Raw genomic sequence first — 26,362 nt, 5'->3', positions numbered from 1 at the left:
TGTAGCTTTTTTCAAAAGCTTCAAAAACCCAGATGGAAATATGCTTTAATAATCATCATCATCAGAAAGGAAATTTTGTTCTCATCCACAGCATGGCTTTACTGTGTAGGAAGGTGTCCTAAGATTATTCCTCATTTCATCACTTGATAAACATAAAAGGACTGGAAAGTAGCATAAAAACCAACAATTCAAATATACAAGAAAAGAAACAAAACTCAATCCAACCCACAACGAAAAAAGACTTGGAACTTGCAATTCGGAAGAGTTTTAAAAAGCAAGAAAAGAGAATGGATTACTCAGAAGGCAATGGAGATTATTAGGTTCGATTCTGCCAGCAGATTCTCCTCAATGGACATCAGAAGAGGGAGCTTCTTTATCCTCATTGTAACCTTCCCTTTCCCAAAAGAAATACAACAACAAACAAAACCAGCCTGATTTCTTTCAAACAGAGAACGAAACAAAAAAAAAAAAAAAAAAGACAAACCAGAGAGATGGCTCAGTTTCGAAAGTAATCGACACGCAAGTTTCAAAAAGAAACCTGCATTCCGGTCTGTTGAGCTTGATCTTTTAGGAAATCATCAAAGCCACCATTCGTATATAGAATCAGAAAACAGTGAAATTCATTCATCGCTGGATCTAAATAAACTCAGACAACTTAAAACAGTTCATCAAGCAACATAGAATACCATAAACAAGTCGATCTATCAAGAACACAAACAATTTCGAACAGAGATGGAGGATCCAGAATTTTCAAACGGAGCTAAGAAGCAACATCGAAGAATCTAAGCCTGAAACAGTGTGGTCGCCGCTGAAATCAAAAGAATGGTGACTGAAGCGATGAGAAGAGATTTGTTCTGCTTCGTGGGTTTAAATAGGGGGGGAAGAGGTAACTGAGTACTGAAATTAGGGTTTCTGTTTCCGCCGCTAGGCTTTCGGCTTCAGATGCGGGCTCGTCCTTGAAGAAGCCCAATGCCCCCAATCTAATTAGGCTTCCAAGTTCGGCCCAAATCTAGTTTTTAAATCACTGCTTAACTTACAAATTAGTAATTCTTAAATAAAATATCAAAATATAACATTTAACAAAAATTATCCAATATAAATAATATAATATAAAACAAATAAAAACTCAAATATTATATTATAAAGGCCAAGGAGATGACATAACACGCCAAGACAATCCCAAGTGCCTCTTTTCCACCGATCACATGCCGAGTCGAGCCGCTCGGAATGCCATCGTTGTCGGTTTTGGAAGAGGGCCGAGGGAGGCCGTCAGACTGCGGCGGTGGCTGAGGAGCAGCGGCCGGGGAGAATGATTGGTTGTTCTCGACATTGACTTGCATCTTCATTCCGCCGAGACAGAGCAACCTGTTGCCGGAAACGAAGAATCTTTGGCCGGGCTGCGACAGTGTGACGGTAGTGTTTCCGTTTGTGTAGGCTTTTAGAACCTTGGTGGTGTTGCAGGTATTGTAATTCTCTCTTGTCACTTCGTTTAAACTCTGCGACGATGAGTATTGGAACACTATATATATATATATAAAGAGAATTAAAATTACATAGAGAAAGTACAATACACTCTGTTAGACGAACCCGACTCTCCACAATGGTATGATATTATTCACTTTGAGCATAAGCTCTCATGGCTTTGCTTTGGGCTTCCCAAAAGGCCTCATACCAATGAAAGTGTGTATTCTTAGATTATAAACCCATGACCATTCCCTAAATTAACCGATGTGAGACTTTCATCATCCAACACCTCCCCTCGAACAAAGCACGCCTCCCCTTAATCGAGGCTTGACTCCTTTGGAGTCTTAGTCATTTTTGACTGCCTTCGTACCTTCAAGGAGGCTTGACTCCTTTTTGGAGTCCTTTGTTCGACATTCGAGGATTTGTCAATCTATTGGCACGGTTAAGTTTAGGGCATGACTCTGATACCATGTTAGACGAACACGACTCTCCATTGGTATGAGGCTTTTTGGGAAGCCCAAAGCAAAGCCACGAGAGCTTATGCTCAAAGTGGACAATATCATACCATTGTGGAGAGTCGTGTTCGTCTAACACATTCAACCGTGCATAGCCAAAAATGAATGTAAATGAACACAGATATGATCGTACCAAGAACATCTCCGACATAGAACCTCTTGCCCTGAGACCAAGTGTCGAGATCGGTGCTGATATCCCAACCAGAAGTGTCTCCTACAATGTATGTGGCGGCATTGCAGCTCAATGCAAGCCCTCCAATGATCACCAACACATAGACCCAAATGTTATTTGCCATAGCCATACCCATCGCTGTTAGAGACACCCACTTTCTAATTTATACTTAAACGAAGCTTTCATTTCCTCTCTTTTTAGCTTACCTAACTCCGCCAACTTCCATTTCTTCCCCCTTGTTTATAAAGCCCAAGCAGCTAAACCTCCAACTCCAACCCCAACCACAACCAATTGTCTACCTCCTTTGACTTTTCGGATCTTTTGTATCTAGTTGCTCGGTCGTTAGATACACAATAGACTATTTAACAGTACAATGCTTGTCGATATTGAAAGAGAACCATTGACATAATTTTTTTCTTCAATTTGGGTTCGTGTTTTGATCTATGTTGAAGCCGAAAATGGGACGATTTTACTTGAAGTTACTCGAACAGGCTCATGAAAGTTTAGTAGGTTGCCTTGGTGAGCAAGTAGGTAGCCTAACGTTTGGTCACAATATTGCTCATGGGTATGACTTTTTTTTTATTGACTATATTCAATAAAAATTCATTACAAAATGTCGATAACAAAAATACACTTCTCGAGATGTGAATGAGACCTTCGAGAGTAGGCCCACTCAACTCCATTTACTTTCATAACCTCGATTTCTTTTTTATGAAACCTATCTTTCAAGAAAATTTGGAGGGAAAATCTTATAGTTTTGTTTTTATAATATTGAAAAAATATCCCATTAAATTTTAATTGAAAAATAAATTTTCATTAATACGACGTCGTAAGAAGCAATTAATTGTTTATTCAATATCTTATTTTAAAACATAAGCAGGGTATTATGGCAGTTGCCAAATCCACGGAGTCGGTCACGTGACCACCACGTGACCAAAACAAAAATTAGGGCAAAATCTTGTGCTCCATAAATCAGTGAAGCGGCCGAATGTGAAACTTCAGAAACTCCCTCTGCCTCCCATTTCTCTGATTTCTCCAATGGTTACAGTTCCGTTGATGTAGCATCCCGTCTAATCTATTGCATCCTTGTTCTTCCTCAAGGATGCTCTCTGTTCTTGTGAGTTTCTTCTGATTTTGCATATATCTTGATTTGTTTTGCCCGGTTCCGTTTTGGACTGCCGTAAGTACCTGTTTTTTCGTTTCTTCTTCTTCTTTCGTCGATTTAATCTGTGACGCTTTTCATGTGGTTTCTTGTAAAATTTCTGTCGTAATGTTGTTTGCGCGAATTAGTGGATGAGGATGAAGCAATAACTATAATCCAACACTTGATCTGAGATAATGTATTCATTATCAGTTGATGCTACTGTTAGCTTCTGAATCTACTTTGCCGTGAGTACCTGTTTTCTCGTCGCTTCTTCTTCTTTCGCAGATTTAATCTGTGACGCATTTCATATGATTTCTTGTACAATTTCTGTCGTAATGTTGTTTACGCGAATTAGTGGATGAGGATGAAGCAATTACTATTAATCCAACACTTGATCTGAGATAATGTAATCATTATCTGTTGATGCTACTGTTAGCTTCTGAATCTACTTTTGTCTATCAATCCATCTCTCCGTTTACTTCGCTGTTATTTTTTCTTTTCCTAGTTTTCTAATGCTGAATGCATAAATTTTAATCTGTGTTGCGATTAACCGCTGCACCTGGATTACAGTATTCAAGCTTGCGTGTTTTCGTCACTATCATTTGTTTTGAAATAATCTAATCCAAATTGTAGTTACAATGCTTGCCTCATCAGAATGAGATCTGATACTCTCTTACGTGGTTTGCTTATATGCTGCTCTCTTCTTTGAGTTAAATATAGTTATTTTAACTTCTATTTTGCGTAGGCATGTTGAAAGTTTTCATGTTTTGTTTCCATGTATTTCCATTAAAAGATTGTGTTTTAGAATCATTAGGATTTTAGTATGATCTCAATTGCATAATGATGCTAACGTCGAAGTTTTAATTACATATATTTATTTAAATTTTAACATGTAAATATAAATTTTCTAAGAATTTCATGATCACATGCTTGACAATGGGTCTATCTTAAATGACTTTTAAGTGTTTTTAAATGGGAAAAAAAAATTGACGAAGCATTTTGGTGTTTGCTTCCAATCCTAAGTGGCCTGACAAATTAACCAAGAACTATTCCTAGGAAATCACTGATATGATCTATTCTTTTATTTTATTTAATCTGAGCTCTTAATTGAGTTAACAATATATCTCTGCATCGGGTAATGCATTGTGCAAATGGATTCAAATGATTCTCCCTCTTATTTCCAAAAAATCATTTAGAAGCAAAATAATGAGAGAAAGGAGCAGCTATCATTGATAAACAAAGGATTTGTGTTTACAACCTCATAGTTTTATTGATTACATCGAGTTATACCCAAACGACTGTAGAGTCATTAATGTTGATCCACGTAAGATCAAATGATTCATACCCTAATGTTAAGTATTTATAATTTTTGCTTAAGCCATGTAATTTGAATCTCATGCTTTCTTAAAGCAACAAACATCTCCCTATTTTCTCTTTTGATAAGTATATCTGCAGCCTTCATATACAATTCATCACCTTCCACAATTCCAGGCAACCCCCTTAAAGTTTCCATTACTTCAAGCGTACTACATCCTGGTAAATCTCTTCTTCTGTATTCTATTGCATCACAAAGATGTTCTAATGCCTCGAACAACCTCGATGAAGATAATCCAACTTTTGAATCTTCTACTTTTTTCCTCCTTTTCTCACTGCCTTGACTATAAGTTGCACTTGTATTAACTTCATTAGTGTTACTTTCAATGTTGTTGAACTCATTTTCATTCAACTTTGTGTCTCCTATTGTGTCATCACTTGAAGACTTACGTAAAACAACCCGAGTTGGGGTTGGCACCCATGCTCCTCCATTGCCTGCTGCAACATCTTCAAAGAGAATGTTCAAGAGCTCCACATTTTGCAGTCCTTGTGCACGAAACTTAGTTGCTTCAGGAAGAATCTGTAAAATGATAATACATCGTAGGATTGAAAGTTAAGAATTGTCATACAAATTCAAATATGATTATTACCTTTAATTTGTCATCCCACCATTGACTAGTGGCATCAATGGTTTGCCTCTGAGTGTCCCATCCTAATTGTTTATCAGTTCCAATCAAATCATTCCAGACTTGCCAGTCTCTTTTGAGCGTTGTCCATTTGTTCTTGAGCTGCTTGTATCCGTAGTTTCTTCCTGTCTTTGCATTGAAGTTCTTAACAACATTCCTCCATCCAATCTTAGTAAAATGACCATGAGTTCTATTCCCATTTAAAGTCTCAGTAATACAGACATTTATGAATGAATCAACAGTAACATCATCCCTGTTAAGGATAGTTGACCGTTCATTAAGGCAAATATCTAGATATTTGCCTTACATTACGGGTTACCATATTTTCTCTTTTACTAAATGCAAATATATTGTATTCATTTATTATTCTTTCCTTTTATCGCTATTTCCTTATTATTTGTAATTTACCTTATTTCTGTATTCTGTAAATGATTATAAATAAGAGAACTCTCACCACCATTTGGGTGTGGTGGATTAATCAAACATTCACATGGTATCAGAGCCCTTTCGGTTTAACAACCCTGATCCTTTCTTCTCTATGGCTTCCGAATCTTGTTATCATCTTCTTCCTTTCAATACTCTAATCCATATGATCACCATCAAACTTTCTTCCTCCAATTATCTTCTTTGGAAAAGCCAACTTCTCCCTCTTCTTGAGAGTCAAGACATGCTGGGCTATGTCGATGGAACTATGGTTCCACCACCTCGCTTTGAACCAGAAACCTCCTCAACATTCAACCCCAAATATTTGGCATGGAGAGCAGCCGATCAACGACTTCTCTGTCTCCTGCTCTCCTCTCTCACTGAGGAAGCCATGGCTGTTGTCGTTGGTCTCTCTACTGCACGTGATGTTTGGCTTGCGTTGGAAACTACGTACAGCCATCAGTCAAAAGCTCGTGAACTGAGACTCAAGGATGACTTGCAGTTGATGAAACGTGTTTATCCTTTGAAGGTAAGTCACCCTTTGAACTCCTTTATGGCTACACTCCACATTATGACAATTTTCATCCCTTTGGTTGTCGTGTTTATCCTTATTTGCGTGATTATATGCCTAACAAGCTTTCTCCCCGCAGCATTCCTTGTATTTTTTTGGGTTATAGTCCTGTTCATAAAGGGTTCCGCTGTCTTGATCCCGCCACCACTAAGCTATATATCACCTGCCATGCTCAATTTGATGAAACTCACTTTCCTGCTATCCCTAGCTCCCAAGCCCAACCTCTTTCCACTATTCCTATTTCAAATTTCTTGGAACCACATCTTCATCATATTGATTCATCCCCCCCTACCACTTCATCACCGCACATTCCTCAATCCAGTTCATCCCCGTGTGATATTTGTTCTGACCTTGTAGATGAGTCTGTGCAGGTTGATACTTCTCTTGCAGGTTCCACTTTGTCACCCTCGACTTCTAATTCAACCTCTATTGAACCTCCTGTTGATTTCTCTTCTTTGGGCACTCATCCTATGATCACACGCGCCAAAGCTGGTATATTCAAGACTCGTCATCCAGCAAATCTTGGTATGTTGGGCTCATCTGGACTTCTCTCTGCTCTTCTTGCATCCACTGAGCCAAAAGGATTCAAATCTGCGGCTAAGAATCCTGCTTGGGTGGCTGCCATGGATGAAGAAATTCGAGCGTTACAACAAAATGATACTTGGACTTTGGTTCCTCGCCCTGCCAACACCAACATCGTGGGCTCTAAATGGGTGTTTCGTATTAAATATTTGCCCGATGGATCCGTCGAGCGTTTCAAGGCTCGTCTCGTTGCCAAAGGTTATACTCAGGTTCCTGGTCTTGACTACACTGACACTTTCAGTCCAGTTGTCAAAGCTACCACTGTCCGTGTTGTGCTTTCTATTGCAGTCACAAATAAATGGCCTCTTCGACAACTTGATGTCAAGAATGCTTTTCTCAATGGAACGCTTATTGAACGTGTTCATATGGAACAACCTCCTGGGTATGTTGATCCTCGATTTCCAAAGCATGTTTGTCTATTAAAGAAAGCTCTCTATGGCTTAAAGCAAGCTCCTCGTGCTTGGTTTCAGCGTTTTAGCTCATTTCTTCTCACACTTGGGTTTTCTTGTAGTCGCGCTGACACGTCCCTTTTTGTCTTTCATCAGCAATCTAACCTTATCTATTTGCTTCTTTATGTTGATGACATTATTGTTACCGGCAACAACTCATCTCTTATTAACAGCTTTACTCGCAAGCTTCATTCTGAGTTTGCTACCAAAGATTTGGGTTCTCTCAGTTACTTTCTTGGTCTTGAAGCTTCACCCACTCCTGATGGTCTCTTTATCAGTCAGTTAAAATATGCTCGAGATATTCTTACTCGTGCTCAGTTGCTCGATAGCAAACCAGTTCACACTCCCATGGTTGTTTCTCAACACCTGACTGCTGATGGTTCTCCTTTCTCTGATCCTACTCTCTACAGATCTCTTGTTGGCGCCCTTCAGTACTTGACTATCACGCGTCCAGATATTGCCTATGCTGTCAATTCTGTCAGTCAATTCTTGCATGCCCCTACTGCAGATCACTTTCTTGCTGTCAAACGTATTCTTCGCTATGTCAAAGGAACACTCCACTTTGGTCTTATCTTTCGTCCATCCACTGTTCCTAGTACGCTAGTCGCTTATTCGGATGCTGACTGGGCTGGTTGTCCCGATACTCGTCGTTCTACATCCGGCTATTCTATTTATCTTGGTAACAATCTCATTTCTTGGAGTGCCAAAAAGCAACCTACTGTATCACGCTCCAGCTGTGAATCTGAGTATCGTGCTCTTGCCACAACTGCTGCTGAACTTCTTTGGGTTACGCATATTTTGCATGACCTCAAGGTCCCTATTTCACAGCAGCCCTTACTCTTATGTGACAACAAAAGTGCTATTTTTTTGAGCTCTAATCCTGTTTCTCACAAGCGGGCCAAGCATGTTGAACTAGATTATCATTTCCTTCGAGAACTTGTTATCGCTGGCAAACTTCGTACACAATATGTACCCTCTCATCTCCAAGTTGCTGACATCTTCACAAAGAGTATTTCTCGACCTCTCTTTGAATTTTTCAGATCCAAGCTTCATGTTCGTTCAAATCCGACGCTCAGCTTGCGGGGGGGTGTTAAGGATAGTTGACCGTTCATTAAGGCAAATATCTAGATATTTGCCTTACATTACGGGTTACCATATTTTCTCTTTTACTAAATGCAAATATATTGTATTCATTTATTATTCTTTCCTTTTATCGCTATTTCCTTATTATTTGTAATTTACCTTATTTCTGTATTCTGTAAATGATTATAAATAAGAGAACTCTCACCACCATTTGGGTGTGGTGGATTAATCAAACATTCACAATCCCAAATTGCCTTTGTTTGCCTCTCCTCTTCATCACTGGCAGCTAAACTCTTGGACATTCTAATACGTAAACAGTAGATATGTAAGTCAATTCTGACTACACGACCCAAATCATAAAAATTGGGTTGTACTGGATTTTTTCTAGTTTGTTGGGTTGAAGCTTTGCAACCCAACTAATCCGATAGATTCTATTAATCATCAATTCAATCCACTCAACCTGAATTTTTTAGTTTCAGTGTCATAATGCATTATGAGTTGGACAAGGGAATAGTATAGCAATCCCCTGTTTAAAAATATGAAGCACAGAATCCCAATTCTCTCTGTTCATAAAGCTTCCTCTATCTTCTCTCATCTGAACCCATTTGAATAAAGGTTTCTAGTACTAAAAGTGATGCCAGAGGAACTGAACAATGAATGAGAAACAATGGTGAACAAACAGAGGGAAACAGTCCAATAATTCCTTCGCCGATCACAAAAAAAGAGAAAACAATTGTTTATTTCGACCAGAACAGAAAGAATGAAGAATCGAAATCAAAAAGGAGAAGAAAAAGAAAAAGTTGGAAGCGTACCTTAAGAAGAGAGTGAAGAATGGAGTAATTAATGGGGAGAGCCGAGGAAGGCAGTGGCAGATTTATGGTAGAAATTTGAAGAAGAATAAGAAGAGAGAAATTAGGGCGGAAAGGGATGAGTGAATCAAATGAGAGTTGACGCAAAGTGCTTCTAATTCCATCTCCTCTTCTCACTTTTTCTTAAACCCTATAGCAAAAAGAAAGCCTAAAGGGTTCCAAAACCACTTTCTATCATGATTTTTGACTCAACCCAACTCACTTCCACCCCCTTTTGGTTTGGTTTGGTTTAGTCAAAGGTCGTTAAAACCGTCTGAACCGGATCAATCTCGAGAGTTTTTAATTGTAGGCTTTCATCTCATTCTAACCTTTCATCAATCTCAAGTAAAACATAGCAACAATGAGTATAAAAATTATACGTCACCTACTTGTAGGCTCTTTGTAGGCTTTCATCCATCCTAAGCTTAATAGGTTCTCACGGCTCCTAATTGGCTCTGGGACATCTAGTTTTAGTCTTAGTTCCATGGAACTTCACTGGTTCTCTGTCCTTTCATTTCATACCTAAGAGTTCCTTAGGGCGAGCTGTAATGACCGGTTATTTAGCTTAGGGGTGTGCTGAGTACCTCGTAAGCTCATAATAGTCCCCTGTGGGGGAGCGGCTACTCGCGAGTACCACGCGTTTGCGAAGGTTCTGCAGTCACGATTTAGGCACTCCAGTTAGGGTCAATGAGTCAATTTGCTCGTGTGGACGGCAGGTTGGTTTGGGTTTGAAGGCGACACGTGATGCCATTTCGCTGGAGCTACGTTGCTCTAGTCGACGCTTGACGTGTGTCCTTTGCCTGCCAAGCTGCGTTTCACCGCCTACGGGTCGCTGTTGGAATTTCTTCTCTCTCCTTCAAGTAACACAAAACGATTTCTGATCCATTTCTTGGTTTTTTCCATTTTCATATCTTTCTATTATGAGCTCAAATCACGTTGATCCCTTCATCAAACCTTTAGATTGTGTTACAAGCTACGATATGTTTTTTTTTTCTTGATTTTAGACTCAACATAGAATGAGATTTGAGCGTCAGAAGAGGTTCGTTTTTTGTTTTACCATTCTTGGGTGATCTCTCGGGATTCTGACTCAAATCTTGTTTTTCAACGGAGTTTCTTCACAGATTTTGAAGAACAACCTCCCTATTAAATTGTTCACGAGGATCCCTCTATCTCCTCTCACTTTTCTCTCCCTAACTTTCTTTTCTCTTGTGGTATTCTAATTGGGGTCCTTGGACCCATATAATGAATGGAGGAGCAAAATGACACATTTGCCCTGACTGAGGGTCCTTGGACACCAATAATGACTGGAGGGGCAAATGTGTCATTTGCCCTAATTGGGTCCTTGTACACCTCGATAATGACCGAAGGGGCAAAATGACACATTTGCCCTGATTGGAGGTCTTTGGACACACCAATAATGACCGGAGGGGAAAAATGACATATTTGCCCTGATGGGAGGTCCTCAGCACCCCAATAATTACCATATGGGCAAAATGACACATTTACCCCTCGGTTGACTTGATTTGACCAATATTTTTCCGAGCATTACAGAAAACAAATTCATAGCAAATTGAATTATCACAGTTAGGAGTACGAATCCAAATCACGCGACTATGATTTCTTTTTCTTTGAATAATCGTACCACCGCTAAATCAACAAAAAGAAAAAACGTATTGAAATGTAAATGAAGGAGACAGAAATGAAGAACATAAGGGATTTTGAAAGGAATCGAAATCAGGCCTCAGACAGAGAGAGCTCGATCAAATTATAGAAGATAATCAGACAATGTCGGCAAATCAAAATATCAGTCATCAACGGCCCGATTTCACTCACAAAAACAAATCTTACAAAGAAAAAGAAAAACAAAACAATTGAACCAGAGATTGTAATGGAAGACGATTCCCTGCAATTCACCATTTATATACACCTTCTCCCCTTTTTGTATGAAAAGACTAAAATACCCCGCTTCTCCCTACTCCTAGGATTTTATATATTATATATATAACTGCCCATTTTTCTATGAAAAGACCAAAATAACCCGCGTCTCCCTAGTCCTAGGATTTATTTATTATTATTATTTTTATTTTTTTTACCGTCAAAAGTTTATAATTTATATTATATTTTATTATAAATTTTCAATTTTTTTTTAAAGCTTAGAAAGAGATTATATATTTGGTTAACTTAATTATTAATTTTAAGTAAAGAAGGAGATATTGTTCTTGGTTCATTACTTATCGTTATCGGCTCATGATTTTGAATGCGTATGCTAGGGAGAGTATTCTGATTGGAGTCCTTGGACGGCAAATGGGCAAAATGACATATTTACCCTGATTTGGGTCTTTGGACACCCATATAATAATTGGAAGGGCAAAATGACACATTTGCCCTTTGTTGACTTGGTCAAATTCAATTCATTTGAAATTGAATTATCATAGCAGCCGTATGAATTCAAATCATGCGGCTATGATTTCTTTTTCTTTCGACAATTGTATCGATAAATCAACAAAAAGAAAATTGTATCGATTTGCGGTATTCTGATTGGGGTCTTTGACCCCCTATAATTACTCGAGCAGCAAAGGAGTAAAATAACACATTTGTCCTAATTGGGGGCTTTGAGCACTCCTATAACGAAAATTAACAAAGTTGACCAGAGAAATCCCGACATAATTAAATTCATCGATAGATCTTAGATATCCAAATAAAGTTAGTTGCGTCCGAAGACATATTCATGTTATGAACAAGTCATTTACAAAATTGACGTTTTTGCACGACATATGTATGTTTCTGTCGGTTGATCCTAGATATGACGATGAATTTAGTTAAGCTCGAAAAAAGGTGGAATGCACGTTCCATAATATTGTGAAACGTAACCCCCCTTATAAAGAATGTTTTGTTTCCCTCTCCAACCGATGTGGGATCTCACACTCAACCCCCCTTCGGGTTCCAACGTCTTCGCTAGCACTCGTTGCTCTCTCCAACCAATGTGAGATCTCACAATCTACCCTTCTTCGAGGCCTAGCATTCTCACTAACACACTGCCATATGTCTGACTCTGATACCATTTGTACAAACCCAAGCCTATTGTTAGCATATATTGTCCGTTTTGGCCTGTTACATATCGCCGTCAGCCTCACGGTTTTAAAATGCATCGGTTGGAAATAGGTCTTTACACCTTTATAAAGAATGCTTCGTTCCCCTCTTCAACCAACGTGGGATCTCACACTTTCATTCACTTGTTTGTTCGATTTGTGCTATAGCCCAAAGTAACAAAGACTTTGGGCTAAGATACGAGTCCATCAACGCTTGCACCTACGACGGTATAGATTATTTTGAAAAGAACTTAGCTTATTGTCTAAGTTATCCCATGTTTGCTTCGGACCCAAGGGATCTTTGGTTAGCCTTAGCTTTGATAGTGCATGTGGCTCGTGGTGCTTGTTCCGTACAATTTGCCACCTTGGAAATGCATGAAAAAATATTTAAAAAAATTTAAAAATTATTAATGAAGGAAAAAATTAATAATTAATTTTCTATAAAAGAATTGAACTCTAAATTAAGGGGAGTTTTGATTCCAATTAAAGCCTTCAATTTTCAATGCTATTTCCACAAGTAAAGGCATCAAATTTACTTAATTATTTTATATCCACTTCAATAACATTACATATATTTCCTACAAAATTAATATTTAATAATAGTTGCATACGATTGAACATGCATACACGACGAAATATGTAGTCGAACAAGCTTAGATTTTGTATGAGTTATGTTCGGTTGGCGACGGAGAACTTCGCCAAAGATGCCATGAACCTACAAAGTTGGACAAAAAATAGAAATGAGGCTTGAGTTCCCCTTACGACCTGTCATGAGCGTGTCCAAATCATGACACCTCACGGTTAAGGACATGTTTGGAATGACATAAAAAGTCAACCCAAGTAGAGTCTAAGCTTTTTGAATCAACCGAGTTCTAATAAAATGTAGAAATTGCAACGATTTTCCAAGTTTAGGCTCAAATTTCGTAAAACCAAAAGTTTATGGTAAAAACTAATACAACCCGACAAATTTATGGGTATGAAGTCCTTATTTAGGGCATGTTCGAGAGTGGTTTTATTAAATTAAAAGTCGGGTTTGGGATTGTCAACTTAGAAAAGTGCTTTGAAAGCACAAAAAAGAGACCATTCATTCCCCTTAGCATCCAACCCTACCTTCAAGAAAGGCCTCTCTCCTTCAAAGGAAGAGTTTTTCAAATGCTTCAAAGCTAAGGGATTGTTGTTATAAGCATTATAAAAGCTTTGCCAAAGGATAAGAATTTTGGTACATAGAGAAGAAAAAGAGCTAAAAAATGGGGTTTTTTTTAAAGCTTTTTGGAGTGTATCTTATAATGGTTAAAGCTATGGCTTCCCATAACTATGGAGATGCCTTAACCAAAAGCCTATTGTTCTTTGAAGGTCAGAGGTCTGGGAAATTGCCCCCTAATCAAAGGGTCACTTGGAGGAAGGATTCAGCTCTTCATGATGGCCTTGAATTTGGCGTAAGATCACTCTTTTTCTTCTCTTTTATTCACTTTTTAGGGTATTTAGGGTAATCGTGTAACGGCTCAAGTCTACCGCTACTAGATATTGTCTTTTTTGGACTTTCTCTTTCGGGTTTCCCCTTAAGATTTTTAAAACGCGTATGCTAGGGAGATGTTTCTACACCTTATAAAGGGTGTTTCGTTCTTCTCCCCAACCGATATGGGATTAATCCACTCCGCTAGGGACCAGCGTCCTCGCTGGCATATCGCCTCATGTCTATCCTCTTTGGGGCTTAGCCTACTTGCTGGCATATCGTCTAGTATCTGGCTTTGATACCATTTGTAATACTCAAGCCCACCACTAGTAGATATTGTTCTCTTTGAGCTTTCCCTTTCGTACTTCCCCTCAAGGTTTTTAAAATGCGTTTGCTAGGGAGAGATTTCCACACCTTATAAAGGGTGTTTTGTTCTCCTCCCAACCGAGGTGAGATTTTACAATCCTTCTCTCTTCGGGGTCTAGCGTCCTCGTTAGCACATCGCCTCATGTCCATTCTCTTTAGGACTTAGCCTACCTGCTGGTACATCTCCTAGTGTCTAGCTCTGATATCATTTGTAATGGCTCAAGCCCACCACTAGAAAATATTGTTCTCTTTGAGCTTTTCCTTTCCACATCTTTGTAAAGGGCGTTTTGTTGTCCTCCCCAACCGATGTAGGATCTTACAAATTGAACCTTTGAGATTGGCTAATGATTTTAGGTTGACTTGGTCGGTGGCTACTACGACGCGGGTGACAACGTAAAGTTCAACTTCCCAATGGCATTCTCCACCACCATGCTTTCATGGAGCGTTTTGGAGTTCGGAAAAGACATGGGTCCCGACCTTCCCTACGCCATCGACTCAATCCGATGGGCCACCGAGTACTTACTCAAGGCCACGAGCGTGCCTGGCTTTGTCTTCGCTCAAGTTGGCGATCCTTACGCCGATCATGTCTGCTGGGAACGTCCTGAAGATATGGATACACCGAGAACCCCTTACGCCGTTAGCAAGAAGTTCCCCGGCTCCGAGGTCTCCGCTGAGATTGCTGCTGCTCTCGCTGCCTCCTCCATCGTATTCAAGGCTCTCGATAGAGGGTATTTTGCTCGGCTTCTTAAAAGAGCTCGAATGGTAAGAATTTACCCAAAACCAAATAGTTATTAAATGAGACGGGGTGTGTTTATTTTTGTTTAGGTTTTCGAGTTTGCAGATACTTATCGAGGGTCTTACAACGAGAGCGTCGGGGCATGGGTTTGCCCATTTTATTGCAGCTATAGTGGCTATGAGGTAAGGAAAAGGAGGATTTTTCTTAGATTTGATATCATTTAGAACCAAAAGTGATGAACAGATGGGTGTAGGATGAACTTATGTGGGGAGCTGCATGGTTGTTCAAGGCAACAAAGGCTGCAAATTACTGGAATTATATCACTAAAAATGGTATTCAATCTTATTCCGATGGTAGCTTTGCTGAGTTTGGATGGGACACCAAACATGCAGGGATTAATGTCCTTATTTCCAAGGTGGGTATTTTCTTTTCTTTATAATATTCCGTTCACCGTTCTCGTTCGTATTTTCGAGTCGATTTTCGTTTCTAGTAATACAAAGAACGGTTCATAAGGTTTTTGGACGATTAGGGAGGACGAGATGTAGCTATCAAGAAGGTTGTGGAATTCTCATTTGAGTGTCTTCCTACAAGTTCGATTGAGTATAGTAAGAGACCAAAAAGAGAAAGAATTTTTTTTTAATGTTCCAATGGGTCGTTTGAGAAACTGTAAATGTCGGCATTGGTAGCCCTATTGAAAATTGTTCGAAAATAGCTTGGGAGTGAAACCACTCTGCAGGTCAATTTCATGGCGGGTTTGGGACGTAAGGTGTCGTGAACATGGCTATAAGTTTATTTTTAGTGAAGAAAACTACTTTGAAGTGTTTCGGGCACTCTATTCAAGGTGTATGAAACATTAGGTACTGTCCATCTTTTTTTACCGTTTTATGAGAAATGCTCGTATTTTTTAAAATTGACCTGCATACGAAAGTGTTTCTTTTTGTAATTTAAGGACCAAATAGAAATTAACGAACCGAGATTAAAAATATATTTTTTTCGATAAAATGTTCGAATATATATATATATATATATATTTTTTTTTTTTTTTTGCTAATATAATTCATAAATAAAATAATCTCAATTTAACCAAATTTTTATTATTGCAGTTTATGATGAGCGGAAATAATTATTCCAACTTTATTAATTATGCTGATAAGTTCGTATGCTCAGTTCTGCCTGAATCCCCCTCTGTATCAGTCTCTTACTCACCAGGTAATTAATTATTTTATTATTATTATTATCTTTTATTATTTTTATTTTAATTCATATTTTTCCATCAAATATTGAAAATTACTTTTTAAATATAAACATTTTAGTCCCTTTATTTTAGTTGAAATGACGATTTAGTCCTTAAACGTAAATTTATAACGATTCAATCCCTAATCTTAATACGGTATGAATTAGGTGGTCTTCTATTCAAACCGGGAGGAAGTAATATGCAACATTCAACCGCCTTATCTTTTCTTCTTCTTCTTTATTCTCGTTACTTGAATCAATCCAAACGCCTCCTTCACTGTGGACACGTTGTTGCATCTTCGTCTCGCCTCGTTCAAGTTGCCAAGGGTCAGGTACGACAAGCTTAGCAACTCGGTTTATTATTTAGTTAAATTACAAGTTTAGTCTCGAACTTCCAAACATAGGGTATACATATCATCAAATCATTGTTTATTTGGTCATGAACTTACTTTCATTTTGTGTCATCTAATAAGTTCCTAAACTTCAAAAACTGTCGTGTCTTATAGGTTCTTGATCTGTTTATAAACTTGAAAATGATTTTATAAAAATTTCAGATATATTATAAACAAATTTGTCATAAATTTTAAAGTTAGTGGATCTATTAAACATTTTCTAAAAAATAGATCTAATAAACAGAAAATTAAAAATTCGTGGATCTATTAAACACTTTTCCACGTCGGTGGAGAGGGAAATGAAGCATTTCTTACAAGGGTGTGGAAACCTCTCCAAAAACTATGAGGCTAACTACGATATGTAACGGGCCAAACGAACAATATCTACTAGCAGTGAGTTTGAGATGTTACAAATGGTATCAGAGTCAGTCACCAAACAGTGCAAGACACTAGTTGGAGTAGGAGTAATCCCTTACCAGAATAAACGTGTTTTAAAAACTGTGGGACTAATAACGATACGTAACAGACCAAAGCAGACAATATCTGCTAGCGAAAAACATTAGACATTTCATCTTCTGAAACCAACACTTTTGATGTTATTTGACGTACAATAATTTTGATATGTCTATTATGGATCTCCTCCCCTAGGATCGATAAACCTTTTGGATCTTATTAACCAAAGAGATATGACTTTGCACTATAGTTAGTTCAGCACCAATCGAAAATTCCCAAGGAATTCCAAGAATTCTTGTTATATGCTCGTTCCAACCGTCAATTCACTTAACTGTTACAAATAGTATTAGAGCTAGACATCGGGAAGTGTGCTAGTGAGGACGCTGAGCTCAAAGAATTTTACAAAGAGACGTAAATTTGAAATTTCAGAGACTAAACTAACCGAACGTATGAATGTAGGTGGATTATATACTAGGAAGCAACCCATTGGGCATGTCATATATGGTGGGATATGGCAGCAAGTTCCCACAACGGATCCACCACCGTGCCTCGTCGTTGCCATCCATGGCGGACCATCCACAGCGCATTGCATGCTCAAAAGGGCATCCATATTTTGAGAGCAACAATCCAAACCCTAATTTGCTCATCGGAGCTGTCGTCGGAGGGCCTGATATCAAAGATTCTTACGCAGATTCTCGAGTTGATTTTGTGCATTCAGAGCCAACTACTTATATTAATGCTCCTCTTGTTGGCCTCTTGGCTTACTTCAAATCTCATCCTTCATAGAACTTGGCCTCACCCCTTTTGTTAGGCTTCAAACAATTGCTCCAAATCATTGTAAATCCTTATATCTCTTTGTTCTATTCTTATAACATTGGAAATTGTTCATATGCCACCCGACCATATTCATATAGTGAAGAATCATAAGACCGAATACTCGGGATGCCTTTGCCCGTAAGAAACCATCAAGCCTCCCATTAATAGCAATGGAACTCTGTGCTAAGTTTCGTCTCATAATATGAGTTACTACCCCTCGATCATTTACACTATCCCAATGGAATATTACCCTTGGAATTGACCTGTACTTGACATGTATCCTCTCTTCTCGGTCCATTACAAGGAAAATTAAAATCAGTGTTTAGTTTATCGAGTATTAAATGCGAGCTATCAAAAAAATAGAAGACCTGGAATATGGGTTTAACGTCTTTGGGCTTAATACTTCTTTCCACTCACAATAATTTTTATAGACCTAAAAATTTGTAAGATAGGGACCAAAAACAAAATCAAGTTAGCAAGTATAACAATTCCAAATCAAAATTCAAGTGAAATACGGAGAGATACCTTAAGAACTATTGAGGTTGTCATAGTTTATCAAGATTGCTCTTATTCAAATATGGTATCGATTCATTCATATATTCTTCTTTATTCGTGTGTCACATTTGTGAACCATACATATATACCATTGAAATCCATCAAGTTGACTTTAAGTCTATCTACAAAATTTGTCAAGCCGTCCCGAGATGTTTTTATTTAATCTCCCATTATTTTCAAACATTATCCTAAAACGTGGGACATCCATTTAATGTTTGATATGAATGTAACAACTACCATGTATATGGAGGGTCGCCGAGTTCATTTTTTTATTATTTAAAAAATCATACTAATTCACAATACACTAACATCTGTTACAAACACTAGATATTATTCGTTTTCATGACAATCTCTACCGTTTGGTCAAGTCAATTCGAGTGCAAGCTCAAACAAATGAATTATTTATTTGACAACGTTTAATTATCTAAAATGAAATAATATAATAAATTTTTTAGAAAATTAATATTTCTTATATTAATTATTTAATTCGTCGTAATAAATAAAATCTTGAAGTAAATAACCATTTTAATTTTAAGAGAAATAAATACAAATTTTCAAAATTGGCGGTGAATGGATAAGGAATTGTACCAAGCGCGTTACCCTATTTTATTTAACGTTGAAATTTCTTCTTATTCGTTTAATAAAATATGAAAAATCTCGTCTAGAAGAAACAAGACGTGAAGCATTATTATATTGACTTACAAAATATTAAAATTATTTTTTTATTTTTTTTCCAATATAATTCGGATATTACTTAGACCCTATTGGTCAAGGATCTTATATTTTAATTTTTTTCGAATTTGTTCTAATTTTAATCTATATATTTTTAAATATTTAAATCTATTGAAAATCTATTTATTTATTTTTTCTTCCAGAGAACTATTATTGTTATTTTACGTAAATTAATTAATTTAAATTAGACTAAAATGGAGTAAATTTACTTTTATTTTCTTTATTTAAATTTATTTTTCATGGATATTTATTTATTTTACTATTCTAAATTCAACAAAATAATAATAATAATAAAATAAGAAAAATAAACAAAATAATCTAAAAAATATTTTTCCAAAATTCAACCTCCTATGTACTATGTACACACATGGATACTCCCTCTATAAAACCAAGCTTGAGGCTCTCCTTCTTCACAAAGAGAAATGGCTTTCTCCGAAGCTTTAGCCTATATTCTGGTCGCCACCGCCCTGATCGCGGCTGGACCGACAACGGCGCAGCTGAGCCCGACGTTCTACGACGCGAGATGCCCGAACTTGTCCTCCATTGTGGAAGATGTCGTGAGACAAGCTCTCCTAACTGATGCCCGCGCAGGCGCCAAACTCATTCGCTTCCATTTCCACGACTGTTTTGTTAATGTAAAGAATTATCTCTTTCTCTCGCAATCGTTCACTTTTAAATTTAAGGTTAAGCTAATAGATTACGATATGTTCAGGGATGTGATGGGTCAGTTCTACTAACAGATTCCGTTGAAGACAACATCGATAGTGAACAAAATGCAGCGGGAAACCAAGGGATACAAGGCGAAAATATCGTCAACGATATCAAAACAGCTGTTGAAAATGCATGCCCAAATCTCGTCTCATGTGCTGACATCTTAGCTATTGCATCGAATTCAGCTGTCGTTTTGGTAAAGACATTATTTATCGCATCGATTCACCTCTAGTTGTGACGTGCTCGATATTTACGATCAATCATTTGTGTTCGTACTTCGTTTATGGAATGTGTTTTGCAGGCTGGAGGAAGAGGCTGGGAGGTTCAGCTGGGAAGAAGAGACAGTAGAGAAGCAAATAGATCTGGAGCTGTAAGCAACCTTCCCAGTCCTTTTGAACCTCTTGCAAATCTCACCGTCAAATTCGCTAACGTCGGTCTCAATTCCACCGACCTCGTTGCTTTATCGGGTACGTCGGAGACATAAGCTCGTGTTTTATTTAATATGACTGTCACATCCTATGTTCTTATAAACTCTTCGGGATATATTTAAATCATAGTCTTTATTTCAATCCCATGGACCTATTTTCAATATTTTTTTAGTATATGCTTTTATTGAATTTAGAGGTTTGAAAATTCAAACTATTAGATTTTTTTTAATTTTGACGATTACATAATGTCTTTTTTGATAGACCCCTCTTTTATTTCGGAAGTGATTTTTATTTAATATATGGGTTGGAGGTGGGAATAAAGCATTCGTTAGAAAGGTGTGGAAACCTCTCTCTAACAGACACGTTTTAAAGCCGTAAGATAGACGCGATACGTAACAAGTTAAAGTGGACAACATCCAATAGCTATGAGGTTGAACTATTACAAATGATATCAGAGCTAGACACTGAAGAGTGTGTCAAGGAGGACGAATTGTGAGATCCCACGTCGGTTGGAGAGAGAAACAAAACATTGGTGCGAAAACTTTTATCTAATAGATGTGTTTTAAAATCATGCCTCTTACTAAGATAAGTAGAGGACCAAAGCGGACAATACTTCCGGTGAGCTTGGATTTAGTTTTTTAATAACCTGAATTAAAAGTTCAAATCTTTATATCTCGTAGGTGCGCACACGTTTGGGCGTTCGAGGTGCATATTCTTCAGCAGGCGATTAACCAACTTTAGCGGATCGGGGCTTCCCGATCCGACTCTAGAGCCAGCCTACCGGGAGACCCTGATCGAGGCATGTCCTGCAGGCGGCGACAACAACCGGATCAACCTGGATCCGACGACTCCAGACGAATTCGACAAGAACTATTTCACGAATCTCCAAGCCAACCGGGGGCTTCTCACCAGCGACCAGGTGCTGTTCTCCACCGACGGCGCCGACACCATCGAGATTGTGAACCGGTTTGCGGCCAGCCAAGAAGCGTTCTTTGATGGGTTTGGAGCGTCCATGATCAAGATGGGGAATATTCGCCCGTTGACTGGAACTGATGGGGAGATTCGTTTGACTTGTACTCGGGTCAATCCTTTGCCTGCTGTGGCAGATATGTAAATTTCTTTACTTTTTTGTGTGTTTTGTTTTGTTTGTTCGGGGATTTTAATGAAATAATTGGTGTTTGTTTTGTGAATGTGCGAGAGTGTCTTCTCAGCTCGTGTTTATTGTAACTAATAATATGATATGGGTTGTGAATCCTTTTCTTTTCATTTTAATTACATTTTTGAGTTATGATGTTACGTGTTTCGACCTAATTGTAGCTCAACTAATCTATAATACTTTCGATTAAAAAGTTGAAAGTTTGAATCTTTCGTCTTTAATATCAGTTGAGATGAAGTATGTATTCTTGATCAAGAGGTCGGAGGTTCAAATCTTCCATCTCGAACACAGTTGAATTTAAAAATAACTCAACTGACATGAAGTATGTACTCTCGATTAAGAGGTTGGAAGTTCGAATCTCTCACATTCAATACCATTGATCAACAAAAGAAAACAAGATTAACGGACATAAAACATGTACTCTCAATCAAGAGGTCAAATGTTTGAATCTCTCCCTTTCAGATACAATATGTTAAAGTTACTTTCAAACTAAATCAAAATCAAGAGGTCAAATGTTTGAATCTCTCTTTCAAACACAATATATTAAGTTACTCTCAAACCCTTTTAAAATGTAGTCGAACTAAATCAAGTTTATTAAATATATTTGACCAAAGTTTTTATTTATTTATTTATTTTTTTTTATTTTTATTTATTTATTTATTTTATTTTTGTTGTAACACTTTAACAAAGGCAGGTGGATCAACTTTTTATAAGATTTTTAAGACTAATATGATGTAACAAAATATAAATTTTAAAAATATTATTTATTAATTAAAACAATTATTTTAAAATTTTAATAAGGGGAATTTTGGTAATTATGAATAATAATAGTGGTAATATTTGTTTAATTTTTATCCTAATATAATATTAAACAATTAGTATAATATATATAATTTTTAGTTGAATAATATGTATAATAAGCATCTCTAATTTAAGTTATGTGTATAAAATGCACAAAAAGGTTATGGTTGAAAATTCAATTAGTTAGGTATACAATTTATTATCATAATAAAGTAGCAAAGATTCATAATTAACCAAAGACTATACATACATTAAATTGCTTGACCTTTTATTTTTTTGAATTGAATAATAATTATTCTAATATATTTTAAAATTGAATTAAATTATATGGTATATACAAATTAATTATTTTCATAATTTAGATGCTTTCTTGAAATTATTCTAATATATTTTAAAATTGAATTATATTTTCATAATATATAGCCATAATCCCTCGGGCTCCACATATGTTAAATTAGTTTGATCCTATTCTCCAACGAGACAGATAAGAGGGAGGTGACCAGACCTATTATATCAAAAGGGTTGTTGAAAGAGAATTCGACTACCCATTTTATTCAATGTTACAAGGGGATCTCCAATTCAACCGACTTTTGGATAATAAGAAGGTAAGTTGATCCCCTTTGATCTAGGAAAAAGGCCAGTAAACCACCAACTTGGTGCAAGTCAAGTGACTACTGCTCGACCTTTGCTTTTTGAGGCTAACTCTACTCACATCTCTACGTGCCCGCAACACTTCCATATGGAGAAAATAGGCTTATCATGTTTCTTCAATATCACCTAACCTGTGCCGATTTTGGCGGACCATGCTCCACCCTAGTGAACTTATGCAGTTCTGACTTACCTAGACTTTTATTGTTTCTAGGAGTCGATTATCATATTGGTGATTATTTGGGTGGGAATTGGATTCTCAAAATAAAATATAAAAAAATCATTTTATTTGCTAATTTTAGTTAGCACCTTCGAGAATATTTTAATATTTTTATACCTTGGATTTGGGCCGAATGCTTGTGCCATTTTTACAAATTATTAAGATATTGGGGAATGAGATGAGAATTGTAGAATTACTTGGGGAGGAAAACGAATATTTGAAACTATTTACGTTAATAGTTATTTTGGGGGCAAATAAGAATATATGAAATCGTTTATTTCACGACTAATTCTCTCTTGCGCCACCGTCGTTACTGCCGTTGACAGAGGAGAGGATGGAGGCTCTGATGGCTTCTTATGGCGGAAGCTCGTCGGATGAAGATGCGGATACAGTTTCCCCTTCATCAGCGTCAGCATCAGCATCAGCATCAGCATCGGCTTCACTTCCTCAGCTTTCCGATGAGACTGAGAGCTTTTTACCTCTGCCTCCGCCGCCTCTTTCGCTTCTCGATTTTCCAAATTCCACCTGTAAAGCTCTTCTTCCTCCTTACATTTGCATTCTTCAGTTTTTACTATGTAGTTTTGCTCATCAGCTCTTTCACTATTTCTCGCTCAGCCGCTTTGGATGATTTACCAATCGGTCAGGCGGCTAGGGTTCGAAGCTTCCCTCACGTTCAAGGAAACTATGCCGTACACCTCTATATCCCAGGTGATTCCAGTATATCATCTTTCTATTGTATTCTTGATTTTTGGCGTCCTGTTCGGTGGAAGCTTAGCTACGATTCTATTTATAGGGAACTCTTCTTTGGTTGATAATCAATTCATTATTAACTAGTAGATTGTTAGACTATAGATCGGAATCAATGTGTAACAATTATTTGTGTTGAAATATATGTTGATTTCATTTTGGTTTCTGCCTCTCAACCCTTCCTTGTGCAATCTTTAAACTTCATTCCCATAGCTTGCTATATTACCTCAAACATGAGTAGTAATGCTTATCACTTGCATGCATTTCAGTACGTCTGTTATTTTTCTTTTCATTGTTCTTGTGGAATTTTGGAATGTCATGATGGAACCAACTAAGAAAATCAATAATATCTATGATAATGTTTCAACAATACCTACAAATGTCAGATAATGGCAAATTTTTACTGTTAGGTTTTTAAATCTTGAATTAAAACTTTCTCTACGCTGCTTTCGTCAATAGCAACATTTTCACAAAATTTTGTGATCAATGTATCCTCAATCCTCTAAATGTTCATGTTTGATGAGGAAAAGCAGCTAAAGTATATGCCTTGTTTAAAAATAAATATAAACATGTTTTTTGGCATAAGTTTGTAGATTCCTTTTTAGTTTATTGATTCATAATCAAAACATTAAAAGAGATTCTAAACATCTACGGATTAAACACTCTCAAATGCATAGATCTAAATGATTGTTGCGATTTCTCATTTGTTGTGTGTTATACAACGATTTTTCATGTTCTCAGTGTATATACCAACTAATGCAAGGAAGGAGGTGGCCTTGTTTCTGAAGAAACTTTCCAAACTTGTGCCTGCTCTCCATCTTGTTGATATTGACATTCCCTTAGACATTTTATGTAAAGATGACCTCAAGCTTGAGCAAGCATTGGCCAGAGAATTTCACATAAGTTTGTCAAGAACAGTGCCAATCCGAGTACACCAGATTGACTCAATAGTGACAATGCTTCGCCAGAAGCTTCAGTCTCAAAGGCGGTAAGTTAAAAACTCGCCATTTAGTTTGATTCGTACTTTTCAATTTGTTTTTATATTCTACTTATGTCTTTTTTTTCCCCCCTTTAAACAGTTATTGGATTGATTTTAGTAAGTGGGAGACTTTTGTTAACGATGATCTCTCCCGAACCTTTTTGTCAATGGAAATTATTGCTGGAGGGCTAATGGAGGTGCGTCAGATTTGATGAATTCCCGTTTCCATTTTCTTTGCATTTTTTTGGCGTAAAAGTATTTTTCTTCATTCTCAATTTTTGGAGCAATCATATGGGAGCTTCCACTTCTGCTAAAGTTGCTTTTCCCCTTATATTAGTTTCTATTAGATTACCTAGTACGACTAGTCCAAAAACTCAACAAAATGGTTAGATTATAGTTAACTCTTTACCTCGCTTGCGGTTTTGATTTATGAGGCTGAGGCATGGACTGAAAGTTTTGAGTTAGAATATAAGACAATGAACTTTATGTAGAATCTTGTAGGATGAGACAGTTGTTGAATGGAATTTTTTTTTGAAGTTTTCCTAAATTAGATTAAGGCCAACATTATCAAATCCATACACACATATATACATGAACGTATATGTGTTTTGCATTCATGTTATCTAGACAATGAAATATTGGAAAATTAGGATTAAGTTGCCAACACCTCAAGCGAGAATAATTTGTTAAACTCTTATGGTTCTGTTATTTTCTTGACACTCTCTCATATGATGTTTTGAAATTAAGACTTGTTTATAATTGTAGCTCAAGAACAAACTTGTTTTTCAGGCCATTTTCGTTTAAGATCTTTTGACATAGGTTATGATGATTTCCTGAGTCTTACATGGTTGAGATTGATAATATTGCATGAAGAAAGTGTGATTCCTTTGTTTTCAATTGGTTACAGATCAGAAAACGTATCCAAGTTGTTAATGAGGTTTATAAGCTCCACAATCTTCCTGAATTTTACAAGGTTAGTTGCATTAATCTTTTTTCCTTTCGATCTTTATCCATCTTATATTGAAGAAGATGGAACTTCTGGACTCTATTTTGTAGGAAGCAAGACCACATATATCTCTTGCATGGGCATTAGGTGACCTTAGTAAATTATTGAGTCAATCAGTTCATGATGAAATGAAAAAGTCCATGGTTAAGGAAAAATCAAAGAGATGTATTTTCACCGCCAAATTCAATGGCATTGAATGTAAGATTGGTAAAAAAATGTTTAAAATATGTAAATTTCCTGATGAATAAGATGATATTCGTGAATTTGTAGAAGTATCCTATTGCTACTTTTATCATCTTTTATGATCTTTATTTGTGAAAGCTTCATTTCTAGGATTTTTAGGTTGTATGCAGACTAAATTTGATATGAATCTGTAGAATGGTTATTTTTAGTAGTATCTTAGGCATAATTATCTTAGGCTAGGCTATATGCCTCGTCAACAACCCCTACCTTTCTCGTACAAAGAGTGCATTGTTGTCACTGATTGACATAGAAGTTTCGTAGAAAGACACTATGATAATCACTCAAGTGTATTCAAAATTATGACCATCCTTTTTTTGCAATAATGTGTCGCGTGTCAGTATGGCACG

The 26,362-nt window shown here is 37.0% G+C and overlaps 5 protein-coding genes, 1 long non-coding RNA gene and 5 other non-coding genes across 12 annotated transcripts; 6 read left to right on the top strand and 5 right to left on the bottom strand.

The window, feature by feature from the left end:
• Window positions 1-54: 54 nt before the first annotated feature.
• Window positions 55-151, bottom strand: LOC111469183. Its single transcript, XR_002714831.1, has one exon. It is a non-coding gene; the product is annotated as a small nucleolar RNA snoR31/Z110/Z27 (small nucleolar RNA).
• Window positions 152-292: 141 nt separating this feature from the next.
• On the bottom strand, window positions 293-393 carry LOC111469180. Its single transcript, XR_002714828.1, has one exon. It is a non-coding gene; the product is annotated as a small nucleolar RNA R30/Z108 (small nucleolar RNA).
• Window positions 394-490: 97 nt separating this feature from the next.
• LOC111469184 lies at window positions 491-589 on the bottom strand. The gene has a single exon (XR_002714832.1). It is a non-coding gene; the product is annotated as a small nucleolar RNA Z107/R87 (small nucleolar RNA).
• A 523-nt stretch (window positions 590-1,112) lies between these two features.
• Window positions 1,113-2,285, bottom strand: LOC111468850 (stellacyanin). Its single transcript, XM_023113977.1, has 2 exons — window positions 2,113-2,285; window positions 1,113-1,519 (listed from the first exon to the last, which is right to left on the bottom strand). Exons 1-2 carry the CDS (start codon window positions 2,279-2,281, stop codon window positions 1,134-1,136), a joined length of 555 nt encoding a protein of 184 aa, XP_022969745.1. The 5' UTR covers window positions 2,282-2,285; the 3' UTR covers window positions 1,113-1,133.
• Window positions 2,286-3,137: 852 nt separating this feature from the next.
• Window positions 3,138-11,113, bottom strand: LOC111468847 (L10-interacting MYB domain-containing protein-like). 2 transcript variants are annotated; one of them, XM_023113974.1, is made up of 6 exons: window positions 10,309-11,113; window positions 9,216-10,105; window positions 8,650-8,706; window positions 5,260-5,548; window positions 4,694-5,189; window positions 3,138-3,268 (listed from the first exon to the last, which is right to left on the bottom strand). In XM_023113974.1, exons 3-6 carry the CDS (start codon window positions 8,703-8,705, stop codon window positions 3,222-3,224), a joined length of 888 nt encoding a protein of 295 aa, XP_022969742.1. In that variant the 5' UTR covers window position 8,706; window positions 9,216-10,105; window positions 10,309-11,113; the 3' UTR covers window positions 3,138-3,221. The 2 variants fall into 2 exon arrangements, with proteins under 2 accessions (XP_022969742.1, XP_022969743.1); XM_023113975.1 differs by having other exon boundaries at window positions 9,836-11,113.
• Window positions 3,182-3,934, top strand: LOC111468851. Its single transcript, XR_002714791.1, has 2 exons — window positions 3,182-3,268; window positions 3,581-3,934. It is a non-coding gene; the product is annotated as an uncharacterized LOC111468851 (long non-coding RNA).
• Window positions 3,442-3,534, top strand: LOC111469185. The gene has a single exon (XR_002714833.1). It is a non-coding gene; the product is annotated as a small nucleolar RNA snoR31 (small nucleolar RNA).
• LOC111469181 lies at window positions 3,651-3,744 on the top strand. Its single transcript, XR_002714829.1, has one exon. It is a non-coding gene; the product is annotated as a small nucleolar RNA snoR31 (small nucleolar RNA).
• A 2,486-nt stretch (window positions 11,114-13,599) lies between the features above and the next one.
• On the top strand, window positions 13,600-17,939 carry LOC111468849 (endoglucanase 8-like). Its single transcript, XM_023113976.1, has 7 exons — window positions 13,600-13,776; window positions 14,514-14,921; window positions 14,985-15,077; window positions 15,149-15,310; window positions 15,999-16,104; window positions 16,297-16,460; window positions 17,433-17,939. The coding sequence occupies exons 1-7, from the start codon at window positions 13,627-13,629 to the stop codon at window positions 17,757-17,759; spliced, it is 1,410 nt and encodes a 469-aa protein (XP_022969744.1). The 5' UTR covers window positions 13,600-13,626; the 3' UTR covers window positions 17,760-17,939.
• A 1,557-nt stretch (window positions 17,940-19,496) lies between these two features.
• LOC111468844 (peroxidase 2-like) lies at window positions 19,497-21,469 on the top strand. The gene is made up of 4 exons (XM_023113970.1): window positions 19,497-19,711; window positions 19,789-19,983; window positions 20,089-20,254; window positions 20,896-21,469. Exons 1-4 carry the CDS (start codon window positions 19,499-19,501, stop codon window positions 21,327-21,329), a joined length of 1,008 nt encoding a protein of 335 aa, XP_022969738.1. The 5' UTR covers window positions 19,497-19,498; the 3' UTR covers window positions 21,330-21,469.
• A 1,796-nt stretch (window positions 21,470-23,265) lies between these two features.
• LOC111468846 (U6 snRNA phosphodiesterase) lies at window positions 23,266-26,098 on the top strand. The gene is made up of 6 exons (XM_023113973.1): window positions 23,266-23,567; window positions 23,656-23,748; window positions 24,529-24,775; window positions 24,867-24,963; window positions 25,674-25,739; window positions 25,823-26,098. The coding sequence occupies exons 1-6, from the start codon at window positions 23,375-23,377 to the stop codon at window positions 26,018-26,020; spliced, it is 894 nt and encodes a 297-aa protein (XP_022969741.1). The 5' UTR covers window positions 23,266-23,374; the 3' UTR covers window positions 26,021-26,098.
• Window positions 26,099-26,362: the final 264 nt, after the last annotated feature.

This window comes from Cucurbita maxima, unplaced genomic scaffold, assembly GCF_002738345.1.
Source record: "Cucurbita maxima cultivar Rimu unplaced genomic scaffold, Cmax_1.0 Cma_Scf00038, whole genome shotgun sequence".
In the NCBI taxonomy this organism is placed as follows: Eukaryota; Viridiplantae; Streptophyta; class Magnoliopsida; order Cucurbitales; family Cucurbitaceae; genus Cucurbita; species Cucurbita maxima.
The sequence above is the reverse complement of the archived record's forward strand: the minus strand, read 5'-3'. Positions and strand labels throughout refer to the sequence as shown.

Coding starts and splice junctions, on each gene's coding strand:
- LOC111468850 (XM_023113977.1), bottom strand. CDS start 2,281: ATGGCTATGGCAAATAACATTTGGGTCTATGTGTTGGTGATCATTGGA. Junction 1,520..2,112: donor CTATGTCGGAGATGTTCTTG/GTACGATCATAT, acceptor ATATATATATAG/TGTTCCAATACTCATCGTCG.
- LOC111468847 (XM_023113975.1), bottom strand. CDS start 8,705: ATGTCCAAGAGTTTAGCTGCCAGTGATGAAGAGGAGAGGCAAACAAAG. Junction 5,549..8,649: donor AGGCAAACAAAGGCAATTTG/GGATTGTGAATG, acceptor TATCCTTAACAG/GGATGATGTTACTGTTGATT. Junction 5,190..5,259: donor GGTGGGATGACAAATTAAAG/GTAATAATCATA, acceptor ATCATTTTACAG/ATTCTTCCTGAAGCAACTAA.
- LOC111468849 (XM_023113976.1), top strand. CDS start 13,627: ATGGTTAAAGCTATGGCTTCCCATAACTATGGAGATGCCTTAACCAAA. Junction 13,777..14,513: donor ATGATGGCCTTGAATTTGGC/GTAAGATCACTC, acceptor TAATGATTTTAG/GTTGACTTGGTCGGTGGCTA. Junction 16,461..17,432: donor TTCAAGTTGCCAAGGGTCAG/GTACGACAAGCT, acceptor GTATGAATGTAG/GTGGATTATATACTAGGAAG.
- LOC111468844 (XM_023113970.1), top strand. CDS start 19,499: ATGGCTTTCTCCGAAGCTTTAGCCTATATTCTGGTCGCCACCGCCCTG. Junction 19,984..20,088: donor CGAATTCAGCTGTCGTTTTG/GTAAAGACATTA, acceptor TGTGTTTTGCAG/GCTGGAGGAAGAGGCTGGGA. Junction 20,255..20,895: donor CGACCTCGTTGCTTTATCGG/GTACGTCGGAGA, acceptor TATATCTCGTAG/GTGCGCACACGTTTGGGCGT.
- LOC111468846 (XM_023113973.1), top strand. CDS start 23,375: ATGGAGGCTCTGATGGCTTCTTATGGCGGAAGCTCGTCGGATGAAGAT. Junction 23,568..23,655: donor CGATTTTCCAAATTCCACCT/GTAAAGCTCTTC, acceptor TTTCTCGCTCAG/CCGCTTTGGATGATTTACCA. Junction 25,740..25,822: donor ATCTTCCTGAATTTTACAAG/GTTAGTTGCATT, acceptor TCTATTTTGTAG/GAAGCAAGACCACATATATC.